We start from the raw sequence: 19,399 nt of genomic DNA on the forward strand, positions 1-19,399 counted from the left end.
TTAAAGTCATAGACAACAGACAATAGACAATAGGTGCAGAAGTAGACCATTCGGCCCTTCGAGCCTGCACTGCCATTTTGAGATCATGGCTGATCATCTACTATCAATAATACCCAGTTCCTGCCTTGTCCCCATATCCCTTGATTCCCCTATCCATAAGATACCTATCTAACTCCTTCTTGAAAGCATCCAGAGAACTGGCCTCCGCTACCTTCTGAGGCAGTGCATTCCAGACCCCCACAACTCTCTGGGGGAAGAAGTTTTTCCTTAACTCTGTCCTAAATGACCTACCCCTTATTCTCAAACCATGCCCTCTGGTACTTGACTCTCCCAGCATCTGGAACATATTTCCTGCCTCTATCTTGTCCAATCCCTTAATAATCTTTTATGTTTCAATCAGATCCTCTCTCAATCTCCTTAATTCCAGCGTGTACAAGCCCAGTCTCTCTAACCTCTCTGCATCAGACAGTCCAGACATCCCAGGAATTAACCTTGTGAATCTACGCTGCACTTCCTCTACAGCCAGGATGTCCTTCCCTAACCCTGGAGACAAAACTGTGCACAATACTCCAGGTGTGGTCTCACCAGGGCTCTGTACAAATGCAAGAGGATTTCCTTGCTCTTGTACTCAATTCCCTTTGTAATAAAGGCCAACATTCCATTTGCCTTCTTCACTGCCTGCTGCACTTGCTCATTCACCTTTGGTGACTGATGAACACGGACTCCTAGATCTCCTTGTATTTCTCCCTTACCTAACTCTACACCGTTCAGATAATAATCTGCCTTCCTGTTCTTACTCCCAAACCTCACACTTATTCACATTAAACGTCATCTGCCAAGTATCTGCCCACTCACCCAGCCTATCCAAATCACCCTGAATTCTCCTAACAGCCTCATCACATGTCACACTGCCACCCAGCTCAGTATCATCAGCAAATTTGCTGATGTTATTTTCAATGCCTTCATCCAAATCGTTGACGTAAATTGTAAACAGCTGTGGTCCCAATACCGAGCCCTGTGGCACTCCACTGGTCACTCCCTGCCATTCCGAGAAACACACATTCACCACTACCCTTTGCTTTCTATCTGCCAACCAGTTTTCTATCCATGTCAATGTCTTCCCCCTGATGCCCTGAGCTTTGATTTTACCCACCAATCTCCTATGTGGGACCTTATCAAATGCCACTGGATCTCCCCCCGTCTAACTTCCTGGTTACATCCTCGAAAAACTCCAACAGATTAGTCAAGCATGATTTACCCTTGGTAAATCCATGCTGGCTCGGCCCAATCCTGTCACTGCTATCTAGATATGCCACTATTTTACCCTTAATAATGGACTCTAGCATCTTCCCCACCACCGATGTCAGGCTGACAGGTCAATAGTTATCTGTTTTCTTCCTCCCTCCGCTCTTAAAAAGTGGGATAACATCAGCCATTCTCCAATCCTCAGGAACTGATCCTGAATCTAAGGAACATTGGAAAATGATTACCAATGCATCCACAATTTCCAGGGCCACTTCCTTTAGTACCCTAGGATGCAGACCATCCGGACCTGGGGATTTGTCTGCCTTCAGTCCCATCAGTCTACTCATCACCGTTTCCTTCCTGATGTCAATCTGTTTCATTTCCTCTGTTACCTTATGTCCTTGGCCCATCCATACATCTGGGAGATTACTTGTGTCTTCCTTTGTGAAAACAGATCTAAAGTACTCATTAAATTCTTCTGCCATTTCTCTGTTTCCCATAGCAATTTCACCCAATTCATTCTTCAAGGGCCCAACATTGTTCTTAACTATCTTCTTTCTCTTCACATACCGAAAAAAGCTTTTGCTATCTTCCTTTATATTCCTGGCTAGCTTGTGTTCGTACCTCATTTTTTCGCCCTGTATTGTCTTTTTAGTTAAGTTCTGTTGTTCCTTAAAAACTTCCCAATCATCTGTCCTCCCACTCACCTTAGCTCTGTCATACTTCCTTTTTTTTTAATGCTATGCAATCTCTGACTTCCTTTGTCAACCACTGTGGCCCCTTTCCCCCCTTTGAATCCTCCCTTCTCTGGAGGATGAACTGATTTTGCACCTTGCGCATTATTCCCAAGAATACTCTGCCATTGCTGTTCCACTGTCTTTTCTGCTAGGCTATCCGTCCAGTCAACTTTGGCCAGCTCCTCCCTCATGGCTCCATAGTTTCCCCTGTTCAACTGCAACACTGACATCTCCGAGCTGCCCTTATCCTTCTCAAATTGCAGATAAAAACTTACCATCTTATGATCACTACCTCCTAATGGCTCCTTTACTGCAAGATCACTTATCAAATCCTGTTCATTACATAACACTAAATCCAGAATAGTCTTGTCCCTGGTCGGCTCTCGTACAAGCTGTTCCAAGAATGCATCCCGTAGGCACTCTACAAACTCCCTACCCTGTGATCCAGCACCAACCTGATTCTCCCAGTTCACCTGCATGTTGAAATCCCCCATAACTACTGCGACATTACCTTTGCCACATGCCGATGTTAACTCCCTATTCAACTTGCACCCCATATCCATGCTACTGTTTGGTGGCTTGTAGACAACACCCATTTGGGTCCTTTTGCCTTTACTGTTCCTCAGTTCTATCCACACAGTCTCTACTTCTCCTGACCCTATGTCCCCCCTTGCAAAGGACTGAATCTCATTCCTCACCAACAGGGCCACCCCACCCCCTCTGCCCACATTTCTGTCCCTACGATAGCACGTATACCCTTGTACATTCGTTTCCCAGGTCTGATCTCCCTGCAGCCATGTCTCCGTTATCCCAACAACATCATAGTTACCCATTCGCACCTGGGCTTCAAGCTTATCCGCCTTATTTCTGACACTTCGTGCATTCAGACATAGAATTTTTAGCCCTCTTCTCCTCTCTCTGTTTGAATTGCTGCCTATTGTGCTTAACCCAGTTCCCTGAACTCCCATCGGGCTATACACCTCTAGAATTGTGTTGTCCTTCCTAAATTTACTGACTCTTTCAACACATTTAACTCCATGTTCCGTCAGACCATCCCTCTGTACATCCCTCTGTACATCTCCTTATCACTTGTTCCGCCTCACCTTTCTCTACTACACACTTAATATTCTGGAACCATGTAGTTCCCCCCGTCCTTTATTCTTCCTCTCGCTATCCTCTCTCACATTCTGGATCCCCGCCCCCTGCAAATTTAGTTTAAACCCCCCCAAGAAGCACTAGCAAACTTCACTGCAGGAATGTTAGTGCCGCTCCAGTTCAGTTGTAAACCGTCCCTTCGGAACAGATCCCACCTTCCCTGGAACAAAGCCCAATTATCTACAAACCTGAAGCCAGAGATCAAAGTTGAGATGGAGATCAAAAATTCCAGAGAAATCCAAAAACCAGAATCGGGAGACAGGCAGAGTTGATATTCGGATGGACAGAGTTCAGATACAAATGCTGGAAAGGCTCAGGAAAACTCACTGGCACAATCTGGCAACAAACAAGTGAAAACACAGGACTAAACTACACTGAGCAATAAACAGAGAGGCAGACGATAGGTGGAGCACAATGAGACAGATGTGGTCGCAAAACAGGTAAAAATGAGAAACAGGTAAGAGGCAGAGTACTCAGTGATACAGGGGCCAGAGTAGAGCAGGAGCAGAGACAGGAGCACATGGGGCATGAAAACAAACAAGAGGACTTAGCAATACAAAACCTCAGACTGACGAGTAGAGGGAAAACATAAAAAACGACAAACGACTGGAGGTACTGACAAATGGTAAGATTCTTGGCAGTGTGGAGGATCAGAGGGATTTTGGGGTCTGAATACACTGGACACTCTGCTGCACAGGTTGACTCTGTGGTTAAGAAGGCATACAGTGCATTGGCCTTCGTCAACCATAGGATTGAGTTCAAGAGCCGAGGGGTAATGTTGTAGCTATATAGGACCCTGGTAATACCCCACTTGGAATACAGTGCTCATTTCTGGTCGCCTCACTACAGGAAGGATGTGGAAACTATAGAAAGGGTGCAGAAGAGGTTTACAAGGGTGTTGCCTGGATTGGGGAGCATGCCTTATTAGAACTGCTTGAGTGAACTTGACCTGTTCTCCTTTGAGTGACGGAGGATGAGAGGTGACCTGATAGGGGTGTATAAGATGATGAGAGGCATTGGTCATGTGGCTAGTCATACGCATGGAGCTTAGAAAAATAGAGGGCTAAGGATAACCCTAGGTAATTTCTAAAGAATGTACATGTTCAGCACAGCATTGTGGGCTGAAGGGCCTGTATTGTGCTGTAGGGCTTTCTAAACTTATGCAATTTTTTTAAAGAAGTTACCAGGAAGCTTAATGAAGGCAAGGTCATAGATGTTGTCTGCATGAACTTTAGCAAGCAATTTGACAAGATTCCACATGGCAGGTTCGTCAAGAAGGTTCGGTTGCTTGGCATTCAAGATGAGAAAGTAAATCGGATTAGACATTGGCTTTGTGGGAGAAGCCAGAAATCTGCAGTAGTTATTCCTCTCTCTGACTGGAGGCCTATGACTAGTGTAGCGTTGCAGGGACTGGTGCAATGATTTGGATGATAATGTTGTTAACTGGATGAGCAAATTTGCGGATGACACCAGGAGTACCAAACAGACATGAAGACTATCAGAGCTTGCGTTGGGATCTGTTTTATCTGGAAAAATGTGCTGAAAAAGGCAGATGGAATTTAATGCAGACAAGTGTCAGGTGTTGCACCAACCTGGGTAGGTCTTACACATAGGGCACTGAAGAGTGTGGCAGATCAAAGGGATCTGGGAATATAGGTCCATAATTTATTGAAATTGGTGTCACAGTTAGATAGGGTTGTAAAGAAAACTTTCAACACATTGACCTTCATAAATCAAAGTATATGAAGCTTTCTGTATCTGTATCTGTATCTGTAGTACAGGAAGTGCATAGAGATCCAAGTGACATTGTGTTACGATAACTCCTTTCCCTCAATAACATCAAAACAAAAGAGTTGGTCAGTGACCTGAGGAATGTGGGGTGCAGGGTGGAGGTGGTAATGTACCAGCTCCTGTCTACATCAATGGTATTATGGTTGAGAGGGTTGAGAGCATGACATTCTTAGGAGCGAAAATCAACATCAGGTTGGCCTGGTCCAACCGCATAGACGTCACAGTGAGGAAAACTCACAACTTCCTTGGAAAGCCAAAGAAACTGGATATTTCCTGTCAGTTCTTCCAAACTTCTATCAATGTACCACAGAGATGCATCATGGCCGGATCGGGCCCCTGTCCTGCCCATGACTCCAAGAAACTTGAGAGAGTTGTGAACACAGATCAGCATATTACAGAAATATGCCTCACCTCCATGGACTCCATTGGTACCTCTCACTGTCTTACTGAAGCAGGAAGACCCTTCCCACAGGGATATACTCTCTCCTTCCTTTCTCAGCAGACAGAAGGCAAAAAAAAGAACACGTGTCTCCTGGTTAAAAGGTAGATTCTATGCCAAGTTATAAGACTATTAAAGATTCCATAGTGTGATAAAAGAGATCTTGATCTTGTGATCTATTATCTACCTACACTGCTCTTTCTCTCTAACTGTTACACTTTATTCTGCATTCCACTAATTTTTTACCTTGTATTATCTCGATGTCTAATTGGTTTATCTATATCAGCATTATGCAAGTCAGACCTTTCACTGTAGCTCGGGACACGCAAACCAATTCCAATTCCAATATCAATATAACCAACACTTGTGGATAAGAGATCACAGCAACGTAGAGTTTCAGGTTCAGTCTGAGGAGAATGAACTCTGGGCTGAAACCAGCGTCCAGAACTGAGGGAAGAGCGTTCCAATGGTTTAAGGCGAGAGGTCCATAAATGCATTAGGAAAATTATTCAAGTATAATTTCAGCAATGGTGGTGATTTAAGGAATACCACTGCATCATTTATGATCTTTTATGGGTCAGTGGCATACAGATGGAGGATGAAGTAGTTAGATCTAAAACTAGTGTATTATGCTTGAGCAAGGAAGACTACAACAGGGCGAGGGAGAAGTTGGCTAATGTGGATTGGGACCACAGGCTATTTGGTAGGACAGTTGATGAACAGTGTAATACTTTCAAAGAGATTTTCACAGTGCTCAACAAAAGTATATTCCAGTCAAATGTAAGGACAGTCAGTGTGGGGAGAGCGAGCCTTGAATAACCAAGGAAATGAAAGATAGTATCAAATTAAAAGCTTGTGTGTACAAAGCCGCAAAGCATGGTGAGAGACTGGAGAATTGGGAATACTTCAAAAAGCAACAAGGAACAACTAAAGAAGAAATAAGGAAAGGGAAGATAGCGTACGAAAGTAAATTAGCACAGAATATAAAAACAGATAGCATAAGTTTTTATAAATATATAAAGCTGAAGAGGGGGGCTGAAGTCAACGTAGGTCCCTTGGAAGACGAGAAGGGGAAATTGATATTGGGTGATAAGGAAATGGCTGAGGCTTTGAACGACTATTTTGTGTCGGTCTTCACGGTGGAGGACACATCTAATATGCCAAAGAATGATATTATGGATGAAATGGCAGGTGAGGAACTGGATAAAATCACTGTCACTAAAGAGATAGTGATGAGCAAACTAGAGGGCCTGTAGGTAGAGGAGTTCCCTGGTCCTGATGGGATGCATCCCAGGGTGCTAAGGGAATTGGCAAACACGTTGGTAATCATTTAGCAAAATTCTCCAGACTCTGGGCAGGTCCCAGCAGATTGAAAGACAGCAAATGTCACGTCACCTTTTAAAAAGGATGTAGGCAAAAGACAGGCAACTATAGGTCAGTTAGCTTAACATCTGTAGTCAGGAAAATGCTTGAAGCTGTCATTAAGGAAGAAATAGAGAAACATTTAGAAAGGAGTGGTTCCATTAGACAGACGCAGCATGGATTCAGAAAGGGCAGGTCCGGTTTGACACACTTACTGGAGTTCTTTGAGCACATAATGAGTGCAGTGGATAGAGTGGAACAGGTGGATGTCATAGACACGGATTTCCAGAAGGCGTTTGATAAGGTGCTGAACAAGAGACTTAAAAATAAGATACGGATGCATGGAGTCGGAGGAAGTGTATTGGCATGGATAGTGGATTGGTTAACCGGTAGAAGGCAGAGAGTTGGTGTAAATGGGTGTTTCTCCAGTTGGCAGTCAGTGGTGAGTGGGGTGCAGCAGGGGCCAGTGCTGGGCCTGCAGCTGTTTACCAATTACATTGATAATTTAGAAGAGGGGACTGAGTGTAGCATAGCAAAATTTGCTGATGAGATTTGCCAAGGAGATTATCTATATAGAATGTAGGACAAGAGAATAGTATTTACATTTGTCAAATCATTAGAAAGAGGAGACATAGGGTCAGAAGGTGTTGAATCATTGTTGATAGAACTAAGGAAATGCATTGAATTAAAAGGTCTTTGTGGGAGCTGTATTCAGATCCCCAAACAATGGCAAAGATGTAGTCTACAAATTTCAATAGGAGGCAGAAAATACATACCAAAGGACCAATATTACAATAGTCATCAGCGATTTTATTACACAGGTAGATTGGAAAAATGAGATCTGGATGGGAGTGGAATTTCTAGGGTGGCTATGAAATGGCTTTTTAGAGCAGCTCGTGTTTGAGCCCACCAGGGGATCAGCCATTCTGGATTGGGAGTTCTGCAATGAACTGGAATTGATTAGAGAGCTGAAGGTAAAAGTACGCTTAGGGGCAAGTGATCACAATATGTCCATTACACCCGAAATTTGAGAAGAAACTAAATTCAGATGTTTCTTATTACAGTGGAGTGAAGTACAAAGGCTTGAGAGGGGAGTTGGTCCAAATTGATTACAAAAGATCACTGGCAGGGATGATGGCAAAGGAGCATTGGATGGAATTTAGAAGCCCCGTCATTTATACATCCCAAAGAGGAAAAAGCATTCTAAAGGAAAGATGACACAACAGTAGTTAACAAGAGAAGTCAAAATCAACATCAAGTTCAAAGAGAAGGCATGCAATAGAGCAAAAATTAGTGGGATGTAGGAATATTGGGAAGCTTTTAAAAACCAACAGAAGGTGACTAAAAATTCATAAAGAAGCTAAAGATTAAATACAAAATTAAGCTAGCCAATAACATTACAGAGGATACCAAGTTTCCTCAGATACAGAAAATGTAAAAATGAGGTGAGAGAGGATAATTGGACAGCTGGAAAACAATGCTGGAGAGGTAGTAATGAAGAAAAATGAAATGGTGATGAAATTAATAAGTATTTTGCACCAGTCTTCACTGTGGAAGACACTAGCAGTATGGTGAAAGTTCCAGGTGTCAGGGGCATGAAGTACATGAAGTTACCATAATTAGAGAGAAGGTTCTTGGGAAACTGAAATGTCTGAAGATAGATAAGTCACTTGGAACAGATACTGTACTCCCCAGGGTTCTGACAGAGGTGGGTGGAGAGATCATGGAGACATTAATAATGATCTGACAAGAATCACTAGATTCTGGAATTGTTACAGAAGACTGGAAAATATCATTCTACTCTTCAAGAACAGAGAGAGGCAGAAGGGAAGCTATAAACCACAGTGGGTGGGAAGATGTTAGATTTGATTATTAAGAATGAGGTCTCAGGGTACTTGAAGCCACATGCGTCATCAGCATAGGTTCCTCAAGGGAAAATCCTGCCTGACGAATCTGTTGTAATTCTTTGAAGAAATAACAAGAAGGATACATCCTAGCCCTGGGTAATGGAGGCCAAACCTCCCCCACCCCCCACCCCATACCTTCTTCACCACTCTATTTGTCTGTGTTGCCACCTTCAGAGAACCTTGGTCATAGCCTGTTCAGTTGGCAAATGCTATGTTAGGGCCTGGTTCTGTGCTGCATGAACCCATGGCACCTATGGAACAGTTAAGATGATAAGGTAGTAGCAGAGGGAGTGTACAGGATTTCCAAAAAGTATCTGATAAGGTGGCACGAGAATGACAGATTTAATTGACTTTTGTTATTGGCCCCAGTGAGGATCGGGGAGCAGATCCCATCGCAGAGAGAATACGTTACAGAGAATAAGGCGGAATGGGACTATGCGAATGACTGAGAGGGAGAAATGATGAGACGTCCTTCTTCCTCGTCGATAAGAAATACGACCTAGTAGAACATCCGTGGCACCATGGCACAGTGGTTAGGGCAGAGGGCGGAGAGTGGAGCACTGACAAGTACAGAGAGCCGGAATCAGTGGGCCGATTTGCCATTCAACATCATTAACGAATGGGGGGGGGGGCGGAGTGGGGCAGGAATCAGTACTGGGGCTCCAGCACTTCCTAGTCTGTGAAAGACGGGTCAGTGAGGGAACTCAGTGATCGGAAACTGGATGGGCAAACTCGCCCAAAAGTTTGATTCTTTCCTAACGTTCCTCACCCTGAAGTGTATCTCCGAATTCCAGTCCCATTGCAAGGAATGACATGGAGAGATCTGTCAACGATCACACACACGTCCCCTCCCCTGCAGCGATACTCCCAGCTCATGCAAATGAGGTGACGCTGATCAAAGCTCACACACAGCACAGCCCACATCACTTTCAATCTTTATTAATACTTAACAAATGTACAAACAAAATAAGATTAATTTAACAACTCCATACAACACGCGATAGAGATCCAGTTAACATCGTAGGTTTATGATACTATAACGCACCGGGTCCTAATCTGACCTCTGAATGAAACATGCAGACACGGCTTTAACTCCTCCCTCGGAGTGTCAGACACCCTGAGTCAATAGGCTGGTCCCGGACTAATGTCCAGTTGGCATAATTTACTCATCATTATTTAATTATTTATGTTTTTATATTGCTAGATTTCTGCACTATTCTTGGTTGGTGAGACTGTCACGAAAACCCAATTTCCCTCAGGATGAATAAAGTATTCCTGGCTGTCTGTCTGTAAACTGTGAATATGATTCAAACTCAGCTCTCTTTCTTCACTGGGCACCAGCGTCAACTTCCCGAGTCAATGCTGAAGTTTCACCTCCATTCGGGAGCCGGGAAGAATTGAACCCACGTTCAAAACTAGCTCTTGAGACCTCGTTGAAGTCTGGAGATTTCACTTCGTCTTTGCCACCCTGGTGTTTCCTGTCCAGGTACTCCACTGACTCTTTAACCCATTCCTCCTTGGCTCTAGTGCAAATCTTCATATTCCTCTTGTTGGTGAATCTGAAGCAGAACAAACAGTGGCGATTACGGGAGAGTCATCAACCATTGTTCTCAAACATTTTGCAGTTGCACGTTGAAACACTTACATGACAGCAGGTGTCGGGCACAAGAGAGCTTCCGTGTAGCTCTTAAGCCTCTTGCGAGGAATGGGCGTGGTCCTAAACCTCTCACAGCATTCTAGCGTTATGATTGAAGCTGAGGGAGAAGGAAAAACAAATAGTTAGATACCGCTAGATAACTCAACCCACCTTAACCCACGTGAACGCACTGCCTCGCGCATGAAGGCCTTTCCAACCCAAGACATTTAACGGTGTAACCCCGTCCTTCATATAAACTACTGTACGCCATTCCCCTACCGATCTGATGACCCTTCCAGTCCCTTTGACTGACTGCCATTCCCGACCCTCCCTCCAAGAGAATCATTCCACTGTGAGCTGTTCAATATCACCGCCAACCGATGGGAAGCGGGAGAGCTGCTCCCCGCAGCTGATCACGGTGCATTGTCGGGATTGGGTATGGAATATTGGGAATAAGGAAAATCTCTTACCCGGGGCGGGTGCAGCTTGCTTGAAACAGCAGATCCACAGAGCTGCCAACATTGCGACCACGCAGAGCGCTGCCTTCATCTTGTCCTGTACCAGGATGGAATTGATGGCCGTGTGATTCACCAGCTCCCATAGTCTGCTTTATAAAGGGGGTTGGCAGCACTCATGGTCATCAATTTAGGGCTTCCCTGGAAAGTCCCCAAACCAGCACTGGCCACTGCTCCGATGTTCCATAAAAAGGGAAGTACAGGAATTCTCCGAATGGCCGTTCGGTAGTTCAGCTGTAAAGGGCGCTCTTTAACTTTCTGGGGCGGACTTTCTTAGTACTAGCGCGTCTGACTTCTTTCAGGCAATCCCACATCCGATTCAGAGGGGAAGAGAAAGTTGAAATACAAGAGCTAGTTTCAAACGCATGCGTTCTCTCCGTGGACTGGGATATGGATGAAAGTGCAAGATCAACCGTTTAGAGACAGCACATGGGATGATAATACTGTTGCAATCAAAGAAAGTTGATTGAGTTGCAATCAAGTTGGTTGAGTGAAGTACAGGGCTGGCGATTCAATGTCCCTGAGTATAGAAACTCCAGGAGTGACAGAGCGGACATGGCCCTCCTGATGGGGCAGAGAATTACTGCGCTGCTCAGGGTCGATGTCCTGGAGGGATGGGCTGATAAAACTCTCGGGCTCATTCGGTCACTCAACAGGAAACAGATCCTTCAGTCCAGCTCGTCCTTTCCATAGTGACCAGCAACCTGGTCCCAGTCGTCGCGATTGGACTGTATTTTTCATAATGCTTCCGAACCATGTGCTTATCCGAAGTTTTTATCAGTCGTTCAGGCATCAATGAAACCTTTGGCAGCTGATGGCGGAGTTACAACTCAGATCCTTTTTAAGGATACTCTCTCCTGTCCATTTTAGTTGTCTTACTCTGGGGAATATCTTTTTGCGTTCTGCACGTGATTTATGTGCTCGTTATCATTTTATACTTCTCTATAAGATCACGCCTCGATCTCCCAAATTCTTAAGAATAAAGTCCTTGCCTACCCAACCTTTCCTTGTAATGCAGATGCTCAAATTCTGTTAGCATCTTCCCAGATCTTCCCTGCAACCTGTCCTGTTTAATGGTATCTTTCCTATAACAGGGCTACCAAAACCGGACACAATACTCAAAGCGTGGCCTTATCAATGACTTGTCCAAATGTGCCATACAGTAACTTGTCAGCTCAAATAGTCTAAAAGCATTCATCACCACCCTGTGACACTGCACAGTTACAACTTGGGAATAAAAGAGTGGTTTTCAGTGTACGAGAATAGAGGTTTCAGGCATGACAGGTGGAGGTGCAGATGAGAAGGGAATGTTTACCTGCTGATCAAGGGAATTGTTACAGTTGTAAAAAGGGTGAATATCCTGGAAGGACCAGAGAAGAAGAATACAGGGCTAGAATGTAAGATGAGGGAGGGGTGTTTGCATGTATGGAGTTATGAGTTTTGTTTTGGAAGATACCACTATCTAACTATACAGTAATTTTGTTGATTTAAAAATATTGTAAGTTCCTCACATTTTGTGGCAGATGATCTACTAGGGCATTGTTGGTCAGAGCATAGTTGAAGAGTTGGGTTGTAGTTGAGAACAATATTCTCCAATCACTGCTGTTCTCTGTAATAATCCTGGAAATGGGCTCTGCTTGCAGAACATACAGTAGTGTGAAAGGAGGCAAGTTTTTCCTTGAAAATATTCTGGTGGCTTCTAGCCCAGATTCTGCTTTTGCACAGTTTTCTACAGTTTCTGAAAGAAACATAGAAAACCTACAGCACAATACAGGCCCTTCAGTCCAAAAAGCTGTGCTGAACATATCCCTACCTGAGAAATTCCCTAGGGTTGCCTAGCCTACTGATGTTTACAGTTTCTACATCTTGTTTACTGTCACTGTTCTATAGATTTGTTAGTATGCCCACAGAGGAAGAACCGCGTGGTTGTTTGTGCTGACATGTTTGTACAGAATAAATTTCACTTTGAACTTTTACTAAGAAATTTCTTTTTAATCCTGGGTGGGATTACAGTGTTTAATTTATTTATTAAATTATTTTTGTCAATTATTGTCTGAGACTCCTACACTGTAAAAGTACCAGATGGAATGGAGTTTGTCATGTGATGGGGTCTTGAATTGACCCTATGAACTCTGCTCTTAACAAGAAAGAGAAAGAGGGAGGTGTACAATGCAGAATCCTTGTTATTAAGAGAGAGAGAGAGAGAGAGAGAGAGAGAGAGAGAGAGAGAGAGAGAGAGAGAGAGAGAGGGAGGTGAAGAATGCTCAGGAGATTGATGTTGTGGCTTCTCGGCTGTTTGTTTACATTTCCACAAGGACACTGCCTGCTTGTCAATTCTTACAGAGAGAGGAGGGTGGAGCAGTTTGATAGACAGCTGGGGTTCTGCATGCTGAGATGAATGCCAGGTCAGCTGCTGGACACACAGACAGACGGTTTTGGACACTGGATGAGCTTTGTTGTGCCCACAGGAAGGTGGGTTTTTGGAGGAACGATCAGGAGAACCGATCAGTGGCTCTCGCAGTGCAGAAAAGGTGTGACCGGTGGGGAGTTATTTTTCTGTCCAACCCTGGCCTGGCTTGAAAATTCCACCACAGAAGAACGGTCACCTTTGTTATGGTCACAGTCGGTGACTTTAAAAGGATTTCAGAGGACAACGGGAAGATCGACGGTACCAGCTCACCTGAAGACCTACACACCTCTCTCTCTCTCCAGCTCTTCCCTACTAAATACCACAAACTGAACTGAACTTTCTTCATCATCATAAGACTGTATCTATTTACCCCTAGGCTTGAAGAAGCTTGGTTTTCCTATTTCCACACTTATGTATATATATAATCATTGCTAACCTGTTTGATATATCTGCATTTTTATTACTGTATGGCATAGTTGCTAATAAACACTATTAGTTAACAGCAATACCAGACTTCAAAGTGTTTTCCATTTCTGCTGGTTCTTTAACCCGTCACGGGGTTAAGTGACAGTCAAATGTGTTCAGGAATCTTTCCATAATCAGTACACAGAAGTGCCGACAAGAGAACGTGCGATACTTGATCTGCTATTAGGGAATGAGACATCGGGTGACAGAAGTTTGTGCAGGAGACCACTTTGCATCTAGTGATCATAATGCAATTAGTTTCACAGTAAATATAGAAAAGGATAGGTCTGGTCCGTGGGTTGACATTCTATATTGGAGAAAGGCCAATTTTGATGGGTAGGCAATAGACCTCACCAGTTCCCCAACACCACCACACTCCTCAGGTTAGCGGAACTGATACTCACACTTAATAACTTCTCTTTTGGCTCTTCCCACTTTCTTCAGACCAAGGGTCATAGAGTAGCTATGGGCACTCGCATGGGCCCTAGCTATGCCTGCCTCTTCGTGGGTTATGTGGAACAGTCTATGCTCCAAATCTATACTGGTACTGCTCCCCAACTTTTCCTTCGATACATTGACGACTACATTGGTGCTGCTTCCTGCACCCATGCTGAGCTCGTCAATTTCATCCACTTTGACTCTAACTCTCACCCAGCCCTCAAATTCACTTGGTCCATCACGGACGCTTCTCTGCCCTTTCTTGACCTCTCGGTCTCCATCTCTGGAGATAGACTGTCCACTGACATCTTCTATAAACCTACCAACTCCCATAACTACCCTGATTATATCTCTTCCCACTCTGCCAAATGCAAAAATTCTATTCCCTATTCCCAGTTCCTCCGTCTCTGCCGTATCTGCTCCAAGGATGAGGCTTTCCATTCCAGGACATCCCAAATGTCCTCTTTCTTTAAGAATCGTGGTTTCCCTTCTGCCGTTATCAATGATGCCCTCACCCATATCTCCCCCATTTCCCACACTTCGGCCCTCAGCCCATCCTCCTGTCACCAGAACAGGGACCGCGTTCCCCTTGTCCTCACCTATCACCCCACCAGCCTCCAGATCCTGCATATTATCCTCTGCAACTTCCGCCACCTTCAACAGGAACCCACCTCTAAGGACAACTTTCCCTCGCTACCTCTCTCTGCTTTTCGCAGGGATCGTTCCCTCCACAACTGCCTGGTCCACACGTCCCTCCCCACAGAACTCCCACCTGGCACTTATCCCTGCAAGCGTAAGTGCTACACCTGCCCCTACACCTCCTCCCTTACCACCATTCAGGGCCCCAAACAGTCCTTCCAGCTGAGGCAACACTTCACTTGTCAGTCTGTTGGGGTAATCTATTGCATCCGGTGCTCCTGGTGCAGCCTCCTCTACATCGGCGAGACCTGACGCAGGTTGGGGGACCGCTTCGTCGAGCGCATACGCTCTGTCCGTCACAAAAGACAGGATCTCCCGGTTGCCACTTGCTTCAACACTCCTTCACATTGCCATTCAGATATGTCCATACCTGGCCTCCTCTACTGCCATGATGAGGCCAAACTGCGGTTGGGGGAACAACATCTCATATACCGTCTGGGTAGTCTCCAGCCCCTTGGAATGAACATCGAATTCTCCAACTTCTGGTAATTCCCTCCCTCTCCCTTCCCCATCCCACCTTCACTCTGTCTCCTCTTCTAGCTGCCTATCACCTTTCATGACTCAGCCTTCTCCTACTACACATAGTGCTTTCCCCTTAGATTCCTTCTTCACCTCTCCTGCCTATCCCCTCCCCCACCCCTTGATCTTTCCTCTGATTGGTTTTCCACCCTTCCCCCACCTTCTTTTTAGGGCCCCTGGCCCCGCTTTCTTCAGTCCTGATGAAGGGTTTCGACCTGAAACGTTGACTGCTCCTTTCAACGGATGCTGCCCGACCTGCTGAGTTCATCCAGCTTTTTTGTACGTCTCAGTTTTGAAGGTATCAGAAAGGAGCTGGATTAGGACAGGCTGTTTTCTGACAAAGATGGACTTGGTAAGCCTGAGGCCTTCAAAGGTGAAAATTTGACAGCACAAAGCTTGTCCATGCCTGTCAGAATAAAAAGGTAAAGAAAACAGGTTTAGGGAAAAAAGGAGGCGAATAGCAGGTATTGGCAACACAAATGATGTACTCATGGAGTATAAGAATTTGAGACATGCAAGAAAACACTTAACAAAGAAACCAGGAGGCATGAGGTTGCTCTAGCAGACAAGGTAAAGGAGAATCCTAAGCCATCTACAGATTTGTTAAGAGCATAGGGATAGCAAGGGGCAAAAATGGTCCCCTGGAAGTGTCAGGGCATTGAAGCAGTGACCAAATCACAGTCCAAGTACTGTGTTCACTATGGTATTTACAGAGTAGTAAATCCAGAGGACCAGCAAAGTCAGTGTCAAAGTTCAGATGGAGATCAAAAATTCCAGAGAAATCCAAAAACATGTAGCGGGAAAATCTCTTACCCGGGGCGGGTGCAGCTTGCTTGAAACAGCAGATCCACAGAGCTTTCAAAATTACGACCACACAGAACGCTGCCTTTATCTTGTCCTATACCAGGATGGAATTGATGATCGTGTGATTCACCAGCTCCCATATTCTGCTTTATGAAATTAGGGCTTGTCTGGAAAGTCCCTCAAACACTAGCACTGGCCACTGCTTCAGTGTTCCATAAAAAGGGAAGTGCAGGAATTCTCCGACTGGCTGTTCTTGAGTTAACTTCCTGGGCCCACATTCTATGTAATGGCACCTCTGACTTCCTTCAGAAATTCCACACCGTCTGTTTTCAAAGATGAAGAAAAATTGAATAATAAGAATACAATTCCAATTATACAAGTTGTCTCCGTGCACTGGGATATGAATAAAACTGCAAGATCAGCCATTTAGAGATGCTGGATCAGCACCTGGGACGATGATTTTGATGCAATCTATGAAAGTTGCTTGAGTGATGTACTGGGTTGACGGCTCAGTGTTCCAGGCTACAGAAGTTCCAGGTGTGGCATAAGATCATAAGACCATAAGACACAGGAGCAGAATCAGGCTGTTCAGCCCATCAAGTCTGTTCCACTATTCCATCATGGCTGACCCTGGACCCCACTCAGCCCCATACTTGCCATATCCTCTTATGCCCTAACCTAACAAAAAAAGATCAACTTCCACCTTGAATATATGCACAGACTTGGCTTCTACTGCAGTCTGTGGCAGAGCATTCCACAGATTTACTACTCTCTGGCTTAAAGAAAAAAATCACTCCTTACCTGTGATCTTAAAGATACCACTCAATTTTGAGGCTGTGACTTCTAGTTCTGGATGTCCCCACCACAGGAAACATTCTCTCCACATCCAGCTGATATCCACATCATGGGTATGGCACTCCTGAACGGGAAGAAAATCACTATGGTACTCAGGGAGGATAGCCTGGAGGGATTGGTTAATGAGACTGTCGGGCTCATTCGGTCATGAAGCAGGAAACAAGCCCTTCAGTCCATCTCGACCTTGCTTACCATAGTGACCACCAACCTAGTCCTATTTACATAAGAAATAGGAGCAGGAGTAGGCCATCTGGCCCATCGAACCTGCTCCGCCATATAATAGGATCATGGCTGATCTGGTCATGGACTCATCTCCACCTACCTGCCTTTTCCCCATAACCCTCAATTCCCCTACTTTGCAAAAATCTATCCAACCTTGTCTTAAATTTATTTACTGAGTAGTCTCTGCTGGTTCACTGGGCAGAGAATTCCACAGATTCACCACTCTTTGTGAAAAACTGTTGTTCCACATCTCCATCCTAAACCCTCTCTCCGAATCTTGAGGCTATGTCCCCTAGTTCCAGTCTCACCTACCAGTGGAAACAACTTTCCTGCCTCTATCATATCTATTCATTTCATCATTATATATGCTTCTATAAGATCTCCTCTCATTCTTCTGAATTCCAGTGAGTACAGTCCCTGGCCACTCAATCTCTCCTCATAGCCTAAGCAGCACATCTCTGAAATCAACCTGATGAATCTCCTCTGCAGCACCTCCAAAGCCAGTATATCCTTCCTCAAGTAAGGAGACCAGAAATGGACGCAGTACTCCAGGTGCGGCCCCACCAGTACCCTGTACAGTGCCAGCATAGCCTCACTGCTCTGAAATTCAATCCCTCTAGCAATGAAGGCCAATATTCAATTTGCATTCTTGATAGCCTGTTTCACCTGCAAACTGATCTTTTGTGACTCATGAACAAGCACTCCCAAATCCTTCTGTATAGCAGCATGCTGTAAGCTTTTATCATTTAAGTAATAACCTGATGTCATGGTCCAGTCCATTGATTGCTCATTTCCCATTAATTTCCTTTTCCTTGGCATTAATGGAAGTTAGATAAATCAATGTTCATACCATCAGGTTAGAGGCTACCCAGACGGAATATAAGGTGTTGTTGCTCCAACCTGAGTGTGGCTTCATCTTGACAGTAGAGGAGGCCATGGATAGACATATCAGAATGGGAATGGGATGTGGAATTAAAATGTGTGGCCACTGGGAGATCCTGCTTTCTCTGGCAGACAAATTTACCTGGTCCTTTTCTGACACCTCCCTCTCTTTCTTGATCGTTCTGTCTCCATCTCTGGAGACGGCTTATCTACTGATATCTACTATAAGCCTAAGGCTCTCACAGCTACCTGGACTATTCCTCTTCCCACCCTGCCTCTTGCAAAAATGCCATCCCGTTCTCACAATTCCTCCATCAAAGCCGCATCTGCTCTCAGGATACGGTCCATTGATTGCTCATTTCTCATTAATTTCCTTTTCCCCATGTTTACCTGGCTCCTTGATAAAGGCACTTGATTTTCATCCTACCCGGCAGGATAAGAACTCCAGCTTACAGCTACTCGGGGCCGGTCCGTCTCCGGGGCTGTGAGGCTTTGTTCGTTCCAAGCCGCCAAGAACAAGCCACCTAGAATAACAACTGTCTTCCGAGCCACCAAGAATAAGGGACGGTCGTCATGAGCGTCTCCATGTCACGATACGTATTGTCTGTTGTTGTTTGTTTTAGTCGTCTCATTTCCAGCTGAGTAGGTCCGGCCATTTGCCGCTACTCTGTCTCTTCGTGTCCCAGTCCAAGTCCAAGCTCTGTGTTCCAGTCAAGTCTAAGTCCCGGCTCCAGGGCCAAGTCGAGTCCGAGTCCCAGCTCCGAGGAGAAGTCGAGTCTGAGTCTATCTCCGTGTCGAGTCTCCGTGCCTGTGTCCTGCACTTGGGTCCACTTCCCGCCACTCATTGTAACACCTGATCTTCCATTTTCCTTTCCAAAGTGAATGACCTCACATTTACCAACATTATACTGTACTCCATCTACCAGACCCTTGCCCACTCACCTAACCTATCTCTCCTATCTCTCCTATCTCTCTGCATCCTCTACACAATTTGCTTTTCAACTCAATGCAGTGTCATTAGCAAACTTAGATACATTACACTCGGTCCACTCTTCCTGATCGTTAATGTATATCGTGACACTTGCAGGCCCAGCACAGACCCCTGCAGCATACTGATTGCTAAAGCAGGACCTGCCTTTGCTGAATCCATGCTGCGTCTGCATGGTGTATCCATCTCATTTTGGATGCTCGCTATTTCTTCTTTAATGACAGCTCCAAGTATTTTTTACAACTACAGATGTTAAGTTAACTGTCCTATAGTTACCTGCTTTTTGCTTATATCTTTTTAGAGCAGTGGCATGTCATTTACCTTCTTCCG

At 44.8% G+C, this 19,399-nt stretch overlaps 1 protein-coding gene across 1 annotated transcript; it reads right to left on the bottom strand.

The window, feature by feature from the left end:
- Nucleotides 1-9,618: 9,618 nt before the first annotated feature.
- Nucleotides 9,619-11,063, bottom strand: LOC132407132 (eotaxin-like). Its single transcript, XM_059993429.1, has 3 exons — nucleotides 10,743-11,063; nucleotides 10,282-10,390; nucleotides 9,619-10,195 (listed from the first exon to the last, which is right to left on the bottom strand). Exons 1-3 carry the CDS (start codon nucleotides 10,819-10,821, stop codon nucleotides 9,964-9,966), a joined length of 420 nt encoding a protein of 139 aa, XP_059849412.1. The 5' UTR covers nucleotides 10,822-11,063; the 3' UTR covers nucleotides 9,619-9,963.
- Nucleotides 11,064-19,399: the final 8,336 nt, after the last annotated feature.

This window comes from Hypanus sabinus, chromosome 17 (genome assembly GCF_030144855.1).
Source record: "Hypanus sabinus isolate sHypSab1 chromosome 17, sHypSab1.hap1, whole genome shotgun sequence".
In the NCBI taxonomy this organism is placed as follows: Eukaryota; Metazoa; Chordata; class Chondrichthyes; order Myliobatiformes; family Dasyatidae; genus Hypanus; species Hypanus sabinus.

What these genes read in the sequence shown, in the direction of transcription:
- LOC132407132 (XM_059993429.1), bottom strand. Translation starts at nt 10,821, where the DNA reads ATGAAGGCAGCGCTCTGCGTGGTCGCAATGTTGGCAGCTCTGTGGATC. An exon ending in GCAAGCTGCACCCGCCCCGG is followed by an intron (nt 10,391 to 10,742) that starts GTAAGAGATTTT and finishes CTTCTCCCTCAG; the next exon opens with CTTCAATCATAACGCTAGAA. An exon ending in TGCCCGACACCTGCTGTCAT is followed by an intron (nt 10,196 to 10,281) that starts GTAAGTGTTTCA and finishes GTTCTGCTTCAG; the next exon opens with ATTCACCAACAAGAGGAATA.